This window comes from Oryctolagus cuniculus, chromosome 14 (genome assembly GCF_051225735.1).
Source record: "Oryctolagus cuniculus isolate XC-2025 breed Fujian yellow rabbit chromosome 14, ASM5122573v1, whole genome shotgun sequence".
In the NCBI taxonomy this organism is placed as follows: Eukaryota; Metazoa; Chordata; class Mammalia; order Lagomorpha; family Leporidae; genus Oryctolagus; species Oryctolagus cuniculus.
The window spans coordinates 2,286,506-2,307,302 of record NC_142880.1 but is presented as its reverse complement, the minus strand read 5'-3'; the positions used below and the strand labels follow the sequence as shown (position 1 = coordinate 2,307,302).

General features: G+C 40.7%; 1 protein-coding gene across 11 annotated transcripts in view; it reads left to right on the top strand.

Moving 5' to 3' along the window:
• AP3B1 (adaptor related protein complex 3 subunit beta 1) overlaps positions 1 to 20,797 on the top strand; it is a 269,201-nt gene that overhangs the window by 52,998 nt on the left and 195,406 nt on the right. For all 11 annotated transcript variants that reach the window (XR_016220329.1, XM_070056312.2, XM_051837574.3 and 8 more), the window contains 3 exons: positions 47 to 121; positions 18,701 to 18,796; positions 19,382 to 19,542. Coding sequence is in view for 10 of the 11 variants with exons in the window: in XM_070056312.2 (XP_069912413.1) it covers positions 47 to 121; positions 18,701 to 18,796; positions 19,382 to 19,542 (332 nt within the window). In the remaining variant the exon portion in view is untranslated. The remainder of the gene's footprint in view (positions 1 to 46; positions 122 to 18,700; positions 18,797 to 19,381; positions 19,543 to 20,797) is intronic.

The following is a 20,797-nucleotide window of genomic DNA, read 5'->3' as shown; positions in this document are numbered from 1 at the left end:
AACTTGAAAGAATTTTCTTCCTTAACCCTGTACTTTTGCTCTTCAGATGATCGCGAAAGGGAGGAACGCATCGGAACTGTTCCCGGCTGTTGTCAAGAATGTGGCCAGCAAGAATATTGAGGTTCGTTTCTTCCTTGATTTTCATGATTGCTTTTGTTACAAGAATCCTAATTTTCAGTTACTTTGATATGCAGCATGATATGTTTAAGTATTCCCCATTTTTATATCACTTAAAGATCTGTGATTTTAAATATAGGTGAACTGGATAAATAGTATACATAATTGTAGCTTTTGGATCATTGGTGAAGAGTAAGAAGAATGAGATTGATTCACCTGATGAATTGATGAAACTTACTGAAGGTCCGCCTACTCCTAGAATCTGGTTTCGTTTAAAAAAATTTTTTGAAGATGTTTTTGTTTATTTAAAAGGCACAGTGATAGAGAGAGGTAATCTTCCATCTATTTGTTCACTCTATAAATGGCTACAACAACCAGGTCTAGGCTAGTCCAAAGCCGGGAGCCAAAAACTCGCTCTTGGTCTCCCACACGGGTGGTAGGCTCTAACTTCTGCCGTCTTCCCAGGCACCGTAACAGGAAGCTGGTTCAGAATTGGAGCAGCTGGGCTCAAACCTGTGCTCCGATGATGGCGTTATAAGCAGCAAATAAACCTGATGTGCCACATGCCTGCCTCAGTTTACTTTAAAATTTTCTCTAGGGACTTACTTTTAAGATATATGGCTAGTTAGCCAGTGCCGCGGCTCACTAGGCTAATCCTCCACCTAGCGGCACCGGCACACTGGGTTCTAGTCCCAGTCGGGGCGCTGGATTCTGTCCTGGTTGCCCCTCTTCCAGGTCAGCTCTCTGCTGTGGCCCGGGAGTGCAGTGGAGGATGGCCCAAGTGCTTGGGCCCTGCACCCCATGGGAGACCAGGAGAAGTACCCGGCTCCTGCCATCAGATCAGCGTGGTGCGCCGGCCGCAGCGCGCCGGCCGCGGCGGCCATTGGAGGGTGAACCAACGGCAAAAGGAAGACCTTTCTCTCTGTCTCTCTCTCTCTCACTGTCCACTCTGCCTGTCAAAAAATAAAAATAACAATAATAAAAAAAGATATATGGCTAGTTAAACATATAGAGTCAGAGATATCTAAACTTGGATGATTTGGGACTGTTGGAATTTCTAGGACTAAGTCCCAGAGCATCTCCCAGGATTCTCAGAATACTCATGACATGTGCTGGGCCCTCAACATATGTAAGGATTTACTGAGTAAGTGTATCTCAATAAAATACTATTTTCTTTTAAAAAAATATTTATTTATTTATTTGGAAGACAGCAACAGAGAGAGAAAAAGAGGGAGAAACTGACAGAAATCCTTCATCCTCTGGATTCACTCTTTATTAAAACTAGAAATGAAAGTAGTGTGACATTGGTGCAGTGAATTTAATATTGCAGTGTTTCCTCAAGAGAGTAAGATGGTCCTATACTCAGCACCTTATTTATCTTTCCATCCACTGTGTCAGCATTGATTAATATTCTGTTATTTGTGAAACATGTAGATTTGTGCATTTTGTGTGTCGGGATGTACAGCCTCTGCATGAAATGGTATATAATACAAACGCATGTCGCATATGTATCATATATTCTTAGGATATTTATTTATTTATTTATTTGAGAGTTGAAGTTACAGACAGAGAGAGGGAGAGACAGAGAGAAAGGTCTTCCGTCTGCCAGTTCACTCCCCAAATGGCTGCGATCGGCCAGAGCTGAGCTGATCTGAAGCCAGGAGCCAGGAGCTTCTTCTGGGTCTCCCATGTGGGTGCAGGATCCCAAGCACTTGGGTCATCTTCTGTTGCTTTCCCAGGCCGTAGCAGAGAGCTAGATTGCAAGAGGAGCCTCCGGAACCTGAACTGGCACTCATATGGGATGCCGGTGCCGCAGGCGGCAGCTTTACCCACTATACCAGCCCCATATATGTTATGTATTAATCACAGTATTAATCTATATTGTTGAATTTAATATCTTATTATATATTGTTTTCTAGGGATTGTTCAAAGTACTTTATAGGAATTAACTAATTTAATCCTCATTCTACGAGGTGTAAATGCTGTTAAAATTGTATATGGAAAAATACCCATTCTGCACATTTGTTTTTGTTTCCTTTAAGTTTATGCATATATGTACCTATAGCTATGTGAATTTTTTTCCTCTGTATGTTCATTATTATTGATTGGCAGAGAGAAGGATTTAAATTTTTTTTTTTATTTGAGAAGCAGAGAGAGAGACAAAGCCCCCTGTGCTGGTTTACCCCCCAAATGTCTGTGACTGGGCTGAGACCAAAGCTAGAAATTGGTAATAAATCAGTGGATGGAAGATCTCTCTAGCAATGTGCCTTTTAAATGAATGAATGAATAAATAATAAACATTTAAAAGTAGTATCTATCTTAGATTGTAGATCCCTGTGGGTGTGGAATGATATCTTGTTTTCGAATTTCATTTCCTTGATGATTTAGTTCATTTTCGATTGCTGTAACAGACCGTGTAAGACTGGGAATGTATAAAGCTAAGAGATTGATTGAGGTCCCAGTTTTGGAGGTTCAGGAGCTGAAATCTGCTTGACCTTGGTAAGGTCCCTTGGCTGTGTCTCCTCTTGATGCATGGATGGCATCATGGTGAGAGCTGTGCGCCCAGGGAGCGATCTGTGGGGAGACAAGGGTCTGGACCCTGGGGCGGGGTCAGTCTTGCTGTTTTGTAACAGTCCCTCTTGTGGGAACTAACTGCCATCCCACAACGGAGAACTGCTTAATCCCTTCCCAGGGTGATGACCTCAGTGAGGCATCACCTTGCACTAGGCTCTATGTCTTAAAGGTCTTCACTTCTCAGTGCCACCCACCTGGGGACCAGACCTGCAGTTTGTGAACCGTTGGAGGACAAACCACGTCGAAACCCTGTCTGGTGATAAGTTTTACTTGGGAGTAGTGTCTGTTCAGATCCTTTCCTCGTTTTATAATTGCGTCGTGTTTTTATTTATTCATACAATTATTTATATATTCTTAATACTAGGTCTTTATGTCATGTATGATTTGTAAATATTTTCTACTATTTTGTGAGCTGTCATTTTTGTTTTTTTGAAACTTTTTTAAAAAAAATTTTTGTTTATTTATTTGAGAGGGAGAGAGAGAGAGAGAGAGAGAGAGAGAGAGAGAGAGAGAGAAAGGTCTTCCATCTGCTGGTTCACTCCTGGGTCTCCATGTGGTGGTGGGGGCCCAAGCACCTCTGCTTTCCCAGCCCATAGCAGAGAGCTGGATCAGAAGAGGTGCAGCATAGACATGACCGGCCCCATGTGGTTTGCCGGCGTTGCAGGCAGAGGCTTAGCCCACTATGCCACAATGCCGGCCCCTGTCATCTTACTTGCTTAATGGTATCCTTTGAAGCTCAGAGTTTTAAATTTTGATGAATTTCAGTCTGTCTATTTTTCCTTTGATTGATAATGCTTCAGGTGTTATATTTAAGAAACTAATGCTTAATCCAGGGTCATGAAGATTTATGTCTTTTTTGCCTAAGAGTTTTATAGTTTTTGCTTATATATTTATATTCAGGACTATGATCCATCTCGAAGTAAAATTTTAATATGATATCTCCTTGCTACTAATGATCTACTCCATCAGGGTAGCTTTGACATTTCTAATAAATTGGATTGTGGAAGGTGGACTCTTGTGTTTGCTGTCATTTACTTAGGAGACCATGAGATTCATCTATGCTGTTTTCTTTATTCATACTTTATTCTCCTTTTTGCTGTAATATGTATATTACACAATTTTTTAATCCACCAATTGACTTTTGTTTTGAATAACATTACTATGTGTGGGCATATATTTCAGTTTTTCTTGGGAATCTTAGAATAGAATGCCTTCATAGTCTGGGAAGTTTGTTTACTATTTTAAAACTAGGTAGCTGTTACCTGTGAATGGCAGGGTTCTTGTTTTCTTCCAAGAAAGAATTCAGGTGTGAGACAGAGAGTAAGTGGAAAGCAAATAGCAGAATTTATTAGGGAAGGAACATCCATAAGAACGGATGGGCACCTCTCCAGACAGAACCTGAGAGAGAGTGCCCAGTCGCTCAGACAGGGTGAGAGTGAGGTTACATGGTTGAGTGGAGAGCGTACACCTGGGCAGGCCATGAGGGCCGCTCAGCAGATAGGCAGAGGACTGAGAGGGCAGTCCGTCTGAGGCCTGGGGTTTTTAAGGGGATGGGCCTTGCCTTCCCCTCTTCTCCTCCTGGAACAAAGGACTTTTTGGATGCAAATACGAAAACTTCCTCTCTGAGTTTTCCTCCTGAAGTTATCAGACAGGGGAAGCCTGGCTGGCATCGCCCCGCCTTAGAGGAAGGGTGGTTATGGGTGGAAGGGGCAGGGCGTTTGAGTGCAGATACTGGGCTGCCCCTGGAAGGTTATTTTGGGATGACTTTGAGATGCATATGCTGGTCCTAGATGTCAACTCTTTAGGCCTTTGTCACACACACACATAAGCTCATATCTAACTTCCTACCTAACATATATGATGGCTGATGGCTTTTGTAATATCTCTTGGTTGCTTCTATCTGTTCTTTGTTTTAATAAGAATATCTGTTTATAAGAATATTCTTTGAGAACCTGGGGGTGACTAATAGCAGAGTGTACTCTCCCTCTCTCTTTTAGAGTTATTTTATTTGTTCCAAAGGTAGAGTTATGGAGAGAGGAACAGACAGATAGAGATCTTCCATCTGCTGGTTTGCTGCCCAAATGGCCACAACAGCCAGGGTGAAGCCAGGCTGAAGCCAGGAGTTCCATCCAGATATCCCATACATGCACAAGACCCCAGATATTTGAGCCATTTTCCTTTGCTTTCCCAGGTTCATTAGCAGGGCTGGATCAGCAGTGGGGCAGCGGGGATGCAAACCTGTGCCCATATGGGATGCGTATGGCATATGCATGTGCAGGCAGTGGCTTCATCCACTACCCCATGGCATCAGCCCTGCTTCTGTCCATTCTGTCACTTGAATTGCTTTCTATACATTGATTTTTCTCATGATTATGATTCATATTTTTCTGACCTTTATTATCATAAATTTTGATTGGATCCTGAACATTTGAATTTTATGTTATTGGTTATAGGGTTTTATTGTGTTTTTAAAAATTATGTTAGATTTTGTTGTGGTACACAGTTAAATTATGTGGAACCATTTCATTCTTTCAAAGCATGCTTTTAAATGTTTAAAAGGTAAGTTCATTAATAATACTTCATTTGAACTCTTTATACTTCACCACCAAGGTCATGATCTTCTTGGGATTTTATGTGGTAACACATTTGTTGGGAGGCATTTTCTCCATGACTGGGGAGAACATGTACTCGTGCTAGCTGGGATTCTGTGGTCTTTGGAATTCGTTTTGCCTGCTCCTTTCCAGTGACTCTTCCTTTGACTTCAGGTAGTCGTCTTTTTACAAAGATTTATTTATGTGTTTAAAAGAGAGAGTCAGTTAGTCCTCCATCTGCTGTTCACTCCCCAGTTGGCCACCACGGCCGGAGCTGCGCCAATCCAAAGCCAGGAGTCAGGAGCTTCTTCTGGGTCTCTCACACGGGTACAGGGGCCCAAAGACTTGTGCCATCTTCCACTGCTTTCCCAGGCCATAGCAGAGAGCTGGATTGGAAATGGAGCAGCCCGGACTCGAACCAGTGGTCATATGGGATGCTGGCATGGTGGGCGGCAGCTTTACCTGCTACGCCACAACGCCGGCCTCCAGGTAGTCTTCTTAAAGGATTTATTTATTTGAAAGGCAGAGTTACAGAGAGAGTGAGATATACATACACGCATTCTCTCTCTCTCACACATGCACATGCACACACACATACACACACAGATCTTCTATCTGCTGGTTCACTCCCCAAGTGGTTGTAATGGCCAAGGATGGGACAGATAGATGTCAGGAGCCTGGAATTCCATCTGGGTCTCCCATGTAGGTGGCAGAGGTCCAAGTACCTGGGCCATGTTCCCCTGCTTTCTCAGGCCCATTAGCAGGGGCACGATTGGAAGTGGAGTACCCCAGACTCAGCCAACACTGTTACGGAATGCTGGCATCACAGGTAGTGGCCCAACCCGCTGCCCCACAGTGCTTGCCCCAGATAGTTTCTTCTGTTCTTCTGCAGATTAGAACAGAGCCTAGGACTTGCTGGTGCGCTTTGCAGGTTAGTACAGAGCCTAGGACTTGCTGGTGCACTTTGCAGGCTAGTAGGGAGCCTAGGACTTGCTGGTGTGCTTTGCAGGGTAGTAGGGAGCCTAGGACTTGCTGGTGCACTTTGCAGGCTAGTACGGAGCCTAGGACTTGCTGGTGCGCTTCGCAGGCTAGTAGGGAGCCTAGGACTTGCTGGTGCACTTTGCAGGTTAGTACGCAGCCTAGGACTTGCTGGTGCACTTTGCAGGTTAGTACGGAGCCTAGGACTTGCTGGTGCGCTTCGCAGGCTAGTAGGGAGCCTAGGACTTGCTGGTGCACTTTGCAGGCTAGTAGGGAGCCTAGGACTTGCTGGTGCACTTTGCAGGCTAGTAGGGAGCCTAGGACTTGCTGGTGCACTTTGCAGGCTAGTAGGGAGCCTAGGACTTGCTGGTGCACTTTGCAGGCTAGTAGGGAGCCTAGGACTTGCTGGTGCGCTTTGCAGGCTAGTAGGGAGCCTAGGACTTGCTGGTGCACTTTGCAGGCTAGTACGGAGCCTAGGACTTGCTGGTGTGCTTTGCAGGCTAGTAGGGAGCCTAGGACTTGGTGGTGCGCTTTGCAGGCTAGTAGGGAGCCTAGGACTTGCTGGTGCACTTTGCAGGCTAGTACGGAGCCTAGGACTTGGTGGTGCACTTTGCAGGCTAGTAGGGAGCCTAGGACTTGCTGGTGCGCTTCGCAGGCTAGTAGGGAGCCTAGGACTTGCTGGTGCACTTCGCAGGCTAGTAGGGAGCCTAGGACTTGCTGGTGCACTTTGCAGGTTAGTACGGAGCCTAGGACTTGCTGGTGCACTTTGCAGGCTAGTAGGGAGCCTAGGACTTGCTGGTGCGCTTCGCAGGCTAGTAGGGAGCCTAGGACTTGCTGGTGCACTTTGCAGGGTAGTAGGGAGCCTAGGACTTGCTGGTGCGCTTCGCAGGCTAGTAGGGAGCCTAGGACTTGCTGGTGCGCTTTGCAGAGTGCTTTTGAGCTGTCTCACTTGTGTGTCTTTAGTCTTTCATATCCAGCAGCCCCTCTGATCTCTGTCTCCTTAGCTCTGTGAGACTTTGGAGAGCTCCTTGGTTTGCTCCTTAGTGTTGGCCGCCTGCCAACGATTCCAGGTAGTGATCTTGTGCAGTAGTAGGGCTCACAGTCCTGGGCAACTTCTTGTCCAACATACGAAAAACATTTTCCCCTGGTTTTCAATTTGGCAAAAGTAGGAGAGTAAGGAAGATCTCAGGTATTACTCTTTTTAACTTATAGCTTTATGTTTTAAAAGCCTTAAAACAGATAAAATGTTGATCACTTGAAAATGTTAGTCTCAGTTTTTTGTGCTTTCCTTGTATGTTTTGATTTATAATTCATGACGTGTTTGAAGTTCTCTTCCCTTTTCAGCCTTTACGTCGGAGTTCTGTGGCAGTGTCGTACAGAGCTTTATATCCAGAGATACTAGTGACAGACTGTCGTTAGCAGTTTTACTGTCAGTGCTTAAGCATTTTTATTTTTAAAACAAGTCGTTTATCTAATGAAAAGATTACTTAGGGCCATGACAAGCGGAGTAAATAAAATAGTTATGACCCGAGAATGACAGTTGAAGTTTTTGTTTAAGTAGAATAATAAATCAGCGAGCTCACACTTCAGTTTATACAATATATCACTGAGATTACAAAGACAAGGCTAATGTTTAATACAGTGTGGTGGATGGGGTGTTGCTGTGTCTCGAATAAACCTTTTGCTGATACAAAGTAGATTCTTAGTTTAATCTTCTATTTACCTATTGAAGGTTCAAAGTAGAAAATGTGAAGTATGTAATATACTCAGGCAACTTCTGGGATACATATGAAAGCATTTACATAGTCATCTTAACTTTGCTGTTAAAATAATTTAGGTCATGGGAATCTGAGGAAATATACTTTAAACCTGTATTTGAAAATATTTTAAAGTATACTTCTTTTTTGTTACTTAGTAAGTACATTGTAAAGTTCAGGTAGGTACATTTTGCCACCAAGTGAATAATCATCAGAAACTCAATTTCACTGACTTATGGTAAACCAAAGTAAACATTTGTACTCTTGTTGCCAATATAGGAAGCACATTAATTTAGCATTAAACTTAAATCACTTGATAAATCATACTTTGTGTCTAGGATACAAATTAGTGAGAAATTGATATAGTGTTTACGGTTTTCACTCATGATTAATTTAGTAGGTGTTATTAGACACTATGTGCTTCTTTCCATGTAAAATTCTGAACTGAAGATCTGAAACATACAATGTTTGGTGTTTTAGAGACATATAATCAGGACTTCCACTTTGATGCATGCTAATTTTATGACTTGTACTGTAAGAAAGTCTCCAATATCTGAAAAAAACCAAGACTCCATTTAGAAAAATTTTGGTCAATAGGTGAAGTTTGTCTCTTGGTAAATACTAATGAAGGCTAACATTAAAAAAAGTGCTTTTCCTGGGTTGTTATTGCCTGAGTTAGATAAACTTGTTTTATCTTCACAAACAATGCTTTGGAAGCTGGTCCTGTAATTAGCTATATCTTACATATGGGGACAAGGTGGCAGAAGGGTAAATGACCTGATCAAAACCACACGGTAAGTTCATAGCAGTCGACGTCTGAAGTCTAACCAGCCTGGCTCCAGAACCCCTCCTAGACCATTCGCTGTTCAGCGCTGTCCGTCCTGTTGAGTGATTCCTTCTTCTTTCTACCTTAGTCATCGTAACTTCTTACCAATATCCAGTATTAGCTGTCTTTTGGAGGTATGTGATACTGACATAAATTTTTTATGTTTTAGAGATGAGTAGACATGACCACATCTGTAGAAATTGGTGGTCAATTGACTAGTGTCTTCTGGACTTCTACTTTTCTTATTGTAAGCAGAATATTCTCTTGCTAATTGTTGTTCATTCAGAGCTTTTTATACTGTTCAAATAACTTCCAGGACTTTGCTATTCATTTATTTTTTCCCTTTAGAATCAGATTCCGGTGTGCTAGATAATAATGATCTATAACAAAAATGGCAACATAAACATAATTATTGATCTGTTTCTGTAGAACTTCTTTTGTTCTTCATACATCTTGTTATTTTTTGAAACACACAATCTTTTAATGTGAGGAAAAATGACATAAGTGCCTTAAAAATTATGTTTGGAGAACTGATTGATGTTTCATTGTTATCAAGTGCAAAACTTCATTTTTACAAGTACACACTGCCTCAGACACTCAGGTGAGCTGTACGTCATCTGCCATTAGGTGTCAAATGATAGCAAAAGTGACCTAGTAAGCAATCAGTGGTTATAGTACAAAATAATCAAAGGTTTAGTCAATAACTCATGAAGTTTGATGTACTCGTATTGATAAACTAATTAAACAGATCTGCCTGTGTTCTGTCAGCCTGCTGGGGCTCTGCTATGATTAGCTTTACAGCAAAGAGTGTTGTAACATGGAATGAGAGTAACTGATGGGAGGATGGTGTAGTCACGGAGTGTTAACTACTCCCATTTCTGGTCACAGAATGGTTTCGGGAAAGTAGGCTTTCTCTGCACACCTGCAGCCGGTCAGTGCATAGGCCTCTTGTGGTCAATATTGATTGATTCTTATAACAGAACTAGAACAAATTCAGTGTTTTGCAACCTTCTGTGATTTAATATTGTTATGCTTTTTGTCGTAACAGTGATAGAAATCTTTCTCCAATAGTGAGTAATTATAGCTATGCCTGCTAGCTCAGCTGTGGTTCTGTATGTTTCAGTGTTGCCAATATAAACTCCTGGATATGATCTGGAGTTCATGATTCAGTTACTTGGTAAATAAAGGTATTGCTGAGAAACAAATCATAAAGGGATTGAGCCAAAACAGAATGTAACCCAAGATTCTTTTGAAACTCTCCTGGTAATTATAGAGTGAGATCTGAATATAATTAGTAAAGAGAAAACATATTTGAAATGATTATTTAAAACAACAGCAATGAATGAGGTAAAGAGCTTGGTGCAGTCTTCCCATTACCTATACTTTCCTCATAATATGTTGATGTCTGTAGAGACATAGTATTCAGTGAGTCATAACTGCTGGTGGGAAGTTAGTTTCTGTATATAGCAGCCCGGTGGGAAATGTCTTAATTTTTTCCAGTCCGCCTGTGGGCTGTGATGTGATTCAGCTAATAAGTGCTGTGCTCTTAGCCACGTGCCAAGCAGTGTGATAACGATGAATGAAGAAGGGTTCCCCTGCTAGGTAACCTCACTTTAGTCCCACGGCAGACCTGAGAGATTTTCTGCTTAATTTGTGTTTTGTGTTGATTTAATATCTTTAAACTATTAATCAGCCAACAAGTTGACTTTCTAGCTTCATTGTAGTGTTAGGAGCTATAAAATATAGCTGGGGAGAAAGTCATCTCTCCTCAATTTGATAGATGCTTCTAAAACTGGTCTAAGAATGTTTGGAATTTGTTTCCACTCAAGTCTAACACGTTGCACACAGTTTGACCCATTTGACTTTCACTTTACAAACTAGTATCATCCAGTTCTGTAATTCCTGCCTAAGACCACTTGGTTGCAAGTGATAATTTAAAAGAGCAGTGTTTTCACAGATATATTTACTTTGGGATTAAGCAGATTGTAAATTTTGAGAAGGACTGATTTGACTAAAAGAATGCATAAAATCTGTGAGTGTAGATGCCAAGTGCTTTGATTTTCTGTAGAAGCAAATCTCATGTTGAATTTTTAGTAACAGTATCTCAGTGATGTGCTTCTCAAGTAAGATGATAATCCAATTTGGTTTATGAGTTAGTTTCTAAGAATTATAAAGCTGTTTGTTGGACCTAGTGCGTTGACTGGACCATAAGACTTAGTAAGGGTTAAGTGATTTAAAATATTCTTTTATAAACTGATATAGTATCAAATATTTTTTTCCCGCCTATAGAGATAGTTTATATTTAAGAAATTTTATTCTTTAAATGGTTTAATTTACACTAGATTTTCAGATGCTGGGGGCAGGGGGCTGGGGGCAGGGGGCTGGGGGCGAAGGCCATCTCTTTGTCGGGGACACTTTGATGGAGAAGTGTGAGGACTGCTCTCACACAGCAGATACGTCATACTAGGGAGCTTGTCCTCTGTCTTGGGCTGATTCCTGGTTCTGCCACGTGCTTGCTCTGAGACCAAAGGTGAGATACAAACTTCTGTGTTTTCCTTTCCTACTATTTTTTTTAAGATGGTGTTAAACTGTTGTATTTACAAAAATGGCACAAATTGAAGTCATCAGTCCACGTGCATGTGTACTTCTTTCACACCTTCAACAACACAAGATGTATTAGCGTTATGGAACGGAATAAGAATACTAACTGCGATGGAACCTGCTGAGCATTGGATGAGTTATGTAGGTTAACCAGCATGGGCAAATATTGCCCAAGGGAGAGTCTTTTAAAGCTGACGCAGGGTTAAGGCCATTCCAGGTCAAGCCCAGAGACGCAGACCTTTTGGAATCCCATCTAGTTGTCTTTGAATTACACGAACTCTTTTCCAGCTTGTCTGAAACTTCTTTTTTACAAAATCCAAAAAGAAAATACAGAAGAAACCAGTTCAGTAAAGATTATGTTAAATAAGAGTAACATACCAAGCTATTATTAAAATGAAGTAACTAAAGTTAGAACCATTAAGACCATCTAGAGGCAGGTGCTGTGGTGTAGCAAATAAAGCCGCCTGCCGTGCCAGCATCCCATATGAGTGCTGGTTTAAGTCCCAGCTGCTCCAATTCTGATCCTACTCTCTGCTATGGCCTGGGAAAGCAGAAGATGGCCCAAGTCCTTGAGCCCCTGCACCTGCGTGGGAGAGACAGAAAAAGCTCCTGGTCCTGGCTTTGGATCAGTGTAGCTCCTGCCGTTGTGGCCATCTGGGGAGTAAACCAGCGGATGGAAGACTCTCTCTCTCTCTCTCTCCCTCTCCCTCCCTCCCTCTCCCCCTCTCTCCCCCTCTCCCCCTCTCCCTTTCCCTCTCCTTTCCCCTCTCCCTTTTCCTCTCTCCCTCTGTTTCTGCCTCTCCTCCTCTCTGTAACTCTGACTTTCAAATAAATAAATAAATCTAAAAAAAAAAAAGTCAAACGTGTTGTGTATTGGGACCAGTCCTACATAATGACATAGGTAGGACGTACAGTTATTTTCAAGTAGATTATGCTGCCTTGTCGTGTCCTTTTTTCTTAGTACACTGTTAGCCAAAAACTCTGCACATGTATATTCCCTTATAGTGGCAGTACGCACCCTGCTACCTGCAAAGCCGGCAGTCTCAAATGACTTAGTGAATAAAAAGAAATAAAAAGTGAATGAGTATTATATTAAGGAAAAATAATGGGAATTAGAAAATTCATGCAATTCTGCTCTTTTAATCAGCCAGCCGACTTGCTAGCAACAGGAGGTGGTTTCCTTGAAGATCCTGTGGCGGGAGCACGTGGCCACCAGTGACCTCTGCTTTATCAGGGGCTGCAGTAGGAAGTCACTTGTTCTTCTTTTTTGCTTTTAGCCATGTTGTAGTCCCCAGAGTGGCATTATTTTTGCCCTTTCTGTCATTTCCTTAAGAAACCTGGCTTTTGTCCCAGATGACACTTGCCTGTCAGTTGGCTTCTTCATCTTTCTCTGCACTTTCCATCTTCCGTGTCCTCCTGCTTCTTTGTGGATTCCCTGTGGGGACTTCCGTGAACCCAGTGCTCCCTCTAACCATGCTTGTCCTGCTTTTCTGTTCCCCGCCCTCCACTTTCTTAGGCAGAATTTCCTTTCGTAGTCTATGTTCCTTAACTAATTTTAATACTGACTAAATGGTAAGCATAGTCTTAGATATAAAAGGCCAAAGAACTTTTCCATGTGAAAGATCAGTGAGACAACAAAGCTTAAATCTAATGCACAATTCTGGATTAGGGAAAAATATAGACATATTATTGGGAAATTTTAAATATACAATATCATGTATTTGATAACTGTGATACTTGAAAATTGAAGGTATATAGGCCTGCCATTAATAACTTTGGACCTTTCAGTAGGTCATGTTGAAGGATGATGGAGACCGCTCTGAGTGCCTGAAATAGTAAGACAGTAAATTTGTTACATTCAATAGCTGGGAAGAGTTACGCTTCTTATGCAGTTTCCTTGGGCAAAGAGATGGCCAACCTTGCGGTGGAGTTTTGGGAAAGGTGGACTTGGAGGAACTCATGGACGTTCAGGGTCCTGACTGGGTGAATATCTGCAGATGTGTGGCCACTTGGATGAGTCTGTTGTTGATTGATGGGCACCCAGATACGTGTTTCTTGGAGTGAGTTTGTTCTTGACTGGCTACCTTTTACAGGCTTCGGCTGTCTCAGGCTGGTTGACTTGGAAAAGCCTGTTAATTCAGCTGAATTTTGTTGATCTATTGAATTGAACAGCTTTAAAGTAGTTCTGGTAACTGTGTATTGCCAAGGCTACAGATATAGTCTTTGGTAGAATATGATAATTTAAAAATATTGTCTACTCAAAATTGTTTATAATGAAGAAATTTAAAATATTGTTAAAGTCAGAGAAAGTACTATTGTTTTGTGCTGGAGGATTCTTGGAAAGATGAGGTTTACCCCTAAAGTAAAAATATCTTTATTTTTTTTAAATTTATTTGAAAGTCAGAGTTACACAGAGAGAGGAGAGGCAGAGAGCGAGAGAGAGAGAGAGAGAGAGGTCTGCCATCCGCTGGTTCACTCCTCAATTGGCCGCAACAGCTGGAGCTGCGCCAATCCGAAGCCAGGAGCTTCTTCCTGGTCTCCCTCGTGGGTGCAGGGCCCCAAGGACCGGGCCATCCTCTGCTGCTTTCCCAGGCCACAGCTTTGGTTTCTAACTGGCGGCTGCATGGGACTCTGACGCCTCAAGCCAGGGCGTTAACCCGCTGTGCCACAGCACCGGCTCCATCTTTACTGTTTTATCCGCAGAAAATTAATATTCTTTGGGAAAAATCAGGTAGTATAGAACGATGCAGAGAGTGAAAGTCACTAATTACTGTTGGTCAGACATGGTCTCTGTTAGCATTTACCAGGTAGATTCTCTCCTTTTATGCTTGCTCGCTTTGAATCCGGGTGCCTCCACCTGATGAGTGTTCACCGTGGTCGTTACTGAACCTCTCTGAGCCTCCATTTTCTCATCTGCAGAATGGGAATCACACTGTTTATTGAGTCGTGACAGTGAAATGAATTAATGTGAATAAAATTTAGAATGTTCCAGGTGTGTGGTTAGTGCTATATGGTTACCTCCTCTGATTCAGTTTTACTTCCCGTGGTTTCAATTACCTGTGATCAATTGAAAAGAGAAAATTCTAGAAACAGTTCATACGTTTCAAAGTGCATGTCATTCTGAGGAGCATGGTGAAATCCTCTCCCTTCATCTAGGCTGTGAGTTACCCCGTGTCCAGTGTGTCCACTTCAGACATGCTGCCTGCCCGTTAGTCACTTTGGTAGCCATCTTGATTATCTGATCTGCTGTCCCAGCATGGCTGCTGGTCTTTAACTCTTACTTTGCTTAATAATGACCCCAAAGTCAGGAATGCTGATGCTGGTAATTCAGATAAGCTAAAGAGAAACTGTCAAGTACTTTTTTTAAAAGTGAAAGGTGAGAGTCCAGTAAGATATTTGGAGGGAGAGAGACCATAGCCATGTAACTTTTATTGTAATATAGTGAAAATTTTTCTATATATTAGCTATTGTTATTTTTTTTAAAGATTTATTTATTTGGAGAGGTAGAGTTAGAGAGAGAGAGGGAGAGACAGAGAGAAAGGTCTTCCATCCACTGGTTCACTTCTCGAATGGCTACGACGGCCGAAGCTCAGATGATCCGAAGCCAGGAGCCAGTAGCTTCCTCCGGGTCTCCCATGTGGGTGCAGGGGTCCAAGCACTTGGGCCATCTTCCACTGCTTTCCTAGACCATTGCAGAGAGCTGGATGGGAAGTGGAGCCGCCGAGACTTGAACCAGTACCCATATGGGATGCTGGCACTGCTGGCTGTGGCGTAACCTACTATACCATAACGCCAGCCCCTATTGTTACTCTCTGAACTGTGCCTGATTTATAAGTTAAATTTTATCATATGTTTGAATTTATAGGAAAAAACATTGTGTGTGTGTGTGTGAACGTATATGAATCAGTATCATGTCCATAGTGAGGCATCCTCTGCTGCTATTGGAACATCTGCCTTACAGATACAGGAGGTGGGGACTGCCGTGTGTACCTGTTTGCCATTTTTACAATATCGTATCTATTTTAAGATACTTGTTTTCAATTTTAGAGTTTCTGTAGGTAGGATTTATCTTAACATATGGTGTTGACTTACACTGGGCAGGGCTTCTTCATTCTTTGTTACTTTGTGGTACATAAAACAATGGCATAGCTTGAAACATGTTGCCTGCCATGGCCTGCAGCCTGTTCGCCTCTGCCCTGGAGCCTGCTCACCTGTGTCCTGGTAACTGCGGGCGTGGGCTGTGCAGATGCTGCGCACAGGACCCACTCTGCTCTTAGTGCATAAATTCACAGAGAAACATGAATGGATAACAACAGAAAATGGTATTGGAGCAGTGGGAATCAGCAATTTTGCACAGGAAGCCTTAGGAGATGCTTTTTGTAGTCTGCCTGAAGTTGGGACAAAATTGAACAAACAAGGAAGATGGTCTGATATGAGGCACATCATTTTTTTCTGAGCCACAGTGAGTTTGGTGCTTTGGAAAGTGTGAAAACTGCTAGTGAACTCTATTCTCCTCCACCAGGAGAAGTAACTGAAATTAATGAAACCCTTGCAGAAAACCCAGGACTCGGCAACAAATCTAGTTATGAAGATGGGTGGCTGATCAAGAGGACACTGAGTAACCCTTCAGAACCAGACGTACTAATGAGTGAAGAAGCCTATGAGAAACACATAAAAGCTATTGAGGAGTGAAAGTGGAACCCTTGCATGAGCTAATATGGAGTAACTCAGTCCACACAGTTTTATCTTAAATTAGTGCTGGACAGGACTTAACATAGCAACTACTTTCAATACTACTTTCAACTCTGCTACTGGAAGAAAATATGCCCTAACTTTGTAGTGATTGCAGATGAACATAATACGTATCTTTTCACAGTACCTTGTGATTTTTATACTCGGCTCTAGGCACTAATTCAGAATCATGAAGTTATCTGTGCTAAAAACTAGGTATACAAATAATGTAATGCAAGGATAACATTGTTATCTTAAGCCTTACATAATATTGTAACTTGCTTATACCCATCCCTGGATTGGGGTCAAAATATGTGATGATCTTTCCATTGGAAGTAACTGGAAATGCACAAGTTTTAGTTGTACAGTGCCAGAGAAAGAACAATACTATCTTAATTTTGCGATATACTGCGTGTGCTGGTGCTGTTTTATACAGTGAAGCAGCAGCTCTATAGCAAATAAGAAACATAATAAAATTTTCAACTTCCTCATTAAAAAAAAAAGAAAAACTGATTTTGTATGTTAGACTGAATAAAATACAGTGTGCGCATCTGTTGATTCAAATACAAATGAGATCATAGGATTCACACTATAAACCAGTAAAAATTGTTAAGGGGATATATTTTGGGTATCATATACATGTTTATTGAACTCGTTATAGTGGCTGCATGGTTTAATGTTATGTAGGTATAATTTATTTTACTCTGTTAATATTTTATTATTTAATATTTGCTTTTGTGGAAAATTTGGTAAGTGGAATTAGCGTGACGTGGTGTAACTCAGGAGTGTAACCTAATGGAAATTGAGACAGAAAGTGTAAGTTATATTTGGGGACTGCTTTTGTAAATAGGAAAGAAGTTTGGTGATAGATTATAAGCTGTATTGAGATTTTCCTTTTATGATTCTGTGGAGTCATTCAACACTGAAGACTAATTAGGAATAAATTATTTCGTTTGTTTCACCTCTGTGTCCATGTAATATAAATGAATGAATTATTAACTTTAAATGGTTATGTTTAGCATCTCTATTAATAATGATGAAGATGTAGAAAGTATACTCACTAGGTTTGTTCTTAGAACTTGTAAAATTAAGGTCTAAGGTTTTCTTAACAAAATAACATGGTGCATTGAATTTGGTATTTAAAACTTCTGTTGATAAATGTAAGATTTTGCCCCTCACTTAAATTTTTAAAATCCCCTGAGAAAGTCGCTCAAGTATGGTTTGGAAAAATACAGAGCTTAAGCCAGGAATTAGTTGTATCATAAACACACAGAACAAGAGTTGTGTGTGTCAGTGAAGTGCCTTGTTGGAAGCTGTCACTGGTCTGTTCTGTTCAGGCCATTTGTAGTGTGGAGGGCCGCAGCCGAAGGAATGCAGACTAGAGTGAGAGCAGGTTTGTGAGAGAGCAGTAGAGTGGTGAAAGGGCTCAGAATCCTGTGTGTGCAGAAATCAGACTGTGGAGGCAGAAGGGGCCTGGCAGCTGCCTGTGAAGCAGTGTAGACGTTGGTTGGTTTGGCATAACCCAGGGTGGCACTCTTTTTCCTCTCCAGCCATTTCCAACTAGTCTCCCTTCCATTTTTTATGTTTTTTTGAACATTCCAGAAAATTTTAGGGTGTACTATGCCAGTATATATGCAAAAAGCAATCAGGTAGTATCTAGGATTTGTGAAAAGGAAGCAATTGATGAACAACAACTAAAATTCCATTTTTATTTATTTTTTTCTGTTCATAATTTTGTGTTAAGCCTAATAATTAAATTGGCTTTAAAAACTTTTCAGAACACAAGTCCAGGCTTTTGGAGTTTCTGTTACATTAAATTAGTGTTACTGACATATGAGATTGCTTCAAAAAGTTTGTGGAAATGGATTTAAAAGATAAGTTTATAGTGGTAAAAATGTTTTGAAATCCAGGCATACAAGAAGTCTCAGAGTTCATAAAAATGCATTTTAGGAAAAAAATGCTTGAGTTTCAAAAACTTTTGTAGCAAAATATGCTTATCTTTGAATTATATTTTCCCATGAGCTTTTTGAAGTACCCACTGTACATTGTTAATTCTGAACTGGAAATCTTGAATAATGTGTAATACGGTGTGAGTATTCCCGTTAGGTCAGAGACGGGACTCCAGAATCTTTGGGGCAAGAAGGAAGTATAAGTCCCCTTACTATGTGACTGCTGGACAGGGCTCACGTTCGTTCTTCCTTACTGATTGTGAAAATACTTCCCACTTCAGTTACTGTTCTAATATTCTTGTGAATTTTGCTCAGGGAATTTCTTAAATTTCCTTTTAGAGGGAGGGACACTTGATAGAATGCTGCTGTTATGGATTAGATGATTAAAATGCTTACTTCATAAGCTTTTTGGTTGCCAAAATATTATCTTTATTTTATAATCTGAACTATGACCAGGTATACTTAATATACTAGAGAAATAATCGAGAGTATATTTTGGTGTAGAACCTACTGATTTTTAAATTTTCCCTCCGGCTATGAGTAAATGACTTTCAAAAACGTTTTTTTTTAAACCAGATAAAGAAGTTGGTGTATGTTTACCTGGTCCGGTACGCCGAGGAGCAGCAGGACCTGGCTCTCTTATCCATCAGCACTTTTCAGCGGGCTCTGAAGGTAAATAATGGAGTCAGCAGGCAGATAGTTACGGTTTCTGGGCACTTGAAGAACTGGAGCAGTAATCTTCTAAATAGCACAGGACTGTCTCGAAAGAGTTAAAAGGTCTGCCCTAGTACCTGGTCAGCGCCATTGGAAAGTGATTTGTATAGCCACCTGGAACCTTGCCTTGTCTGCTGTAGCTTCTGTGATGTTTCTGTATGTCTGGTGAAAACATTAGCATGCATCAAAAAACTGTTCATCATAGCAGCTAATTGAAAAAAGTGTTCAAAGAGGGAGCATAAGACCTTCTCAAAGATAAAATTTATGACCTGCAACATTTTATTATTATGAAATCCTAGAAGTCTGCCTCATGTAATAATAATTTATCAATTTCAATTATAACCATTATTTTTCTTTAAAATATTCATAGAAATAAACGTTTATTTACTTGTTTTTACCCACTTCCATATCCTGGGTGTTCACTTCAAGTAGCTTTCTCCTGTCTTTATATTGCACCCTATAAGCACCTATTAATTGTCATAAAGATGCCTTTGAAATATTTGCAAACTTAAAATTCTGATGAGTATTTTTGCGCTTCGTTAGGACCCAAACCAGCTAATCCGTGCCAGTGCTTTGAGAGTTCTGTCAAGCATCAGAGTGCCAATCATTGTGCCTATCATGATGCTCGCTATCAAGGACGCTTCTGCCGACTTGTCACCGTATGTTAGGAAGAACGCAGCCCACGCAATACAGAAGCTGTACAGGTAGGTGTTTTTGATAATACTGAAAATCTGTAATGTTGCACTCTTACCCAGAAGGTGATGGACCACAGAGACTTATTTTATGAGCTCTTAAAAGTAAATCAAATGATTAATATTTGCCTCAGACATCTTTATGAATTTTTAATTTTGGTTACAGAAACCCTATGCAAGCTTTTAATTTGTGAACTAATTAGGACCTGTGATAAATGGGACCTGTGATAGATTTTATTAGCTTGAAAATAATCAGAATTTGAATTCTCATTTATATAGTCTGTCCCTTGTACACACGTCTCAGTTATTAGAATACTGAGATTTCTTTCTGTATTATTGAGTAGAATGTTAATTGCATTATCTTCTCAGCTTGTCCCTTGTTCCATCTTTGTTCCTTCTGTTCTTCTCCTTGTCTCGTTCTTTCCCAGAGCTATTTGTTAAATGATTTTTGAAAAGTGATCTATGAGACTGTAGTAGCACACTGTGTGTGTGTGATAGTGTGTCCACAGCGCTGCGTCAGCCAGATTTATGCCAACAATAGCAGTTGTGACACTTAAGAAAAGTATATTTTCCATTTGCAGAAGAAAATCAATCATATGCCAAATAATTAAGGCAAGCTATAATTGACCAAGATATTAGCATATGATAAAATTTATCTTCAAAAAGTTTGTGGGAAATACATACTATTTTTAAACTTTTCCCACCCATTTTTTCAAGTGCCATTGTGTGTTGTATGCAAAAACATACTAATGATACCTTTGGAAGAACAGAAGCCATCGTGTTACCGGTTTGGCCAGAAAGTAAAGATGCAGTGATGTGGGATTAGTTAGGAAAGACTTCTTGGAGAAGGCGACTGAAACTGGAATTTGAAAGAAGTTGAAAGACCTGAAGCTTCAGATAATTATAATGGCTAATAATATAATTATATAATGCCTATAAAAGGTAAAAACTCCTATTTTTAAAGTAACTGTCCACATTTATATTGCTTTTCACTCTTGAGCTTTCTCATTATAAACTTGGGAAAGATCAAAGCTCACTATGATGGCTTCAAAATCCTTTTGTCACTGTGCTGCAGGTTCTCTCTCTGGCCTTGAGTCCTGCTGGTAGCCAGGAATTCATGATCTAGTAACACAATACAGTCCATTCTTACCTCTTATTTTTCTGGTTCTTATAGGGCAGGTTTTAAAAACCTGTCTTCCCACTGGTATGATAATACATTCTTATTTGGAAATTCCCTGTATTTGTTTTAAGCAGTTATGTATCCATA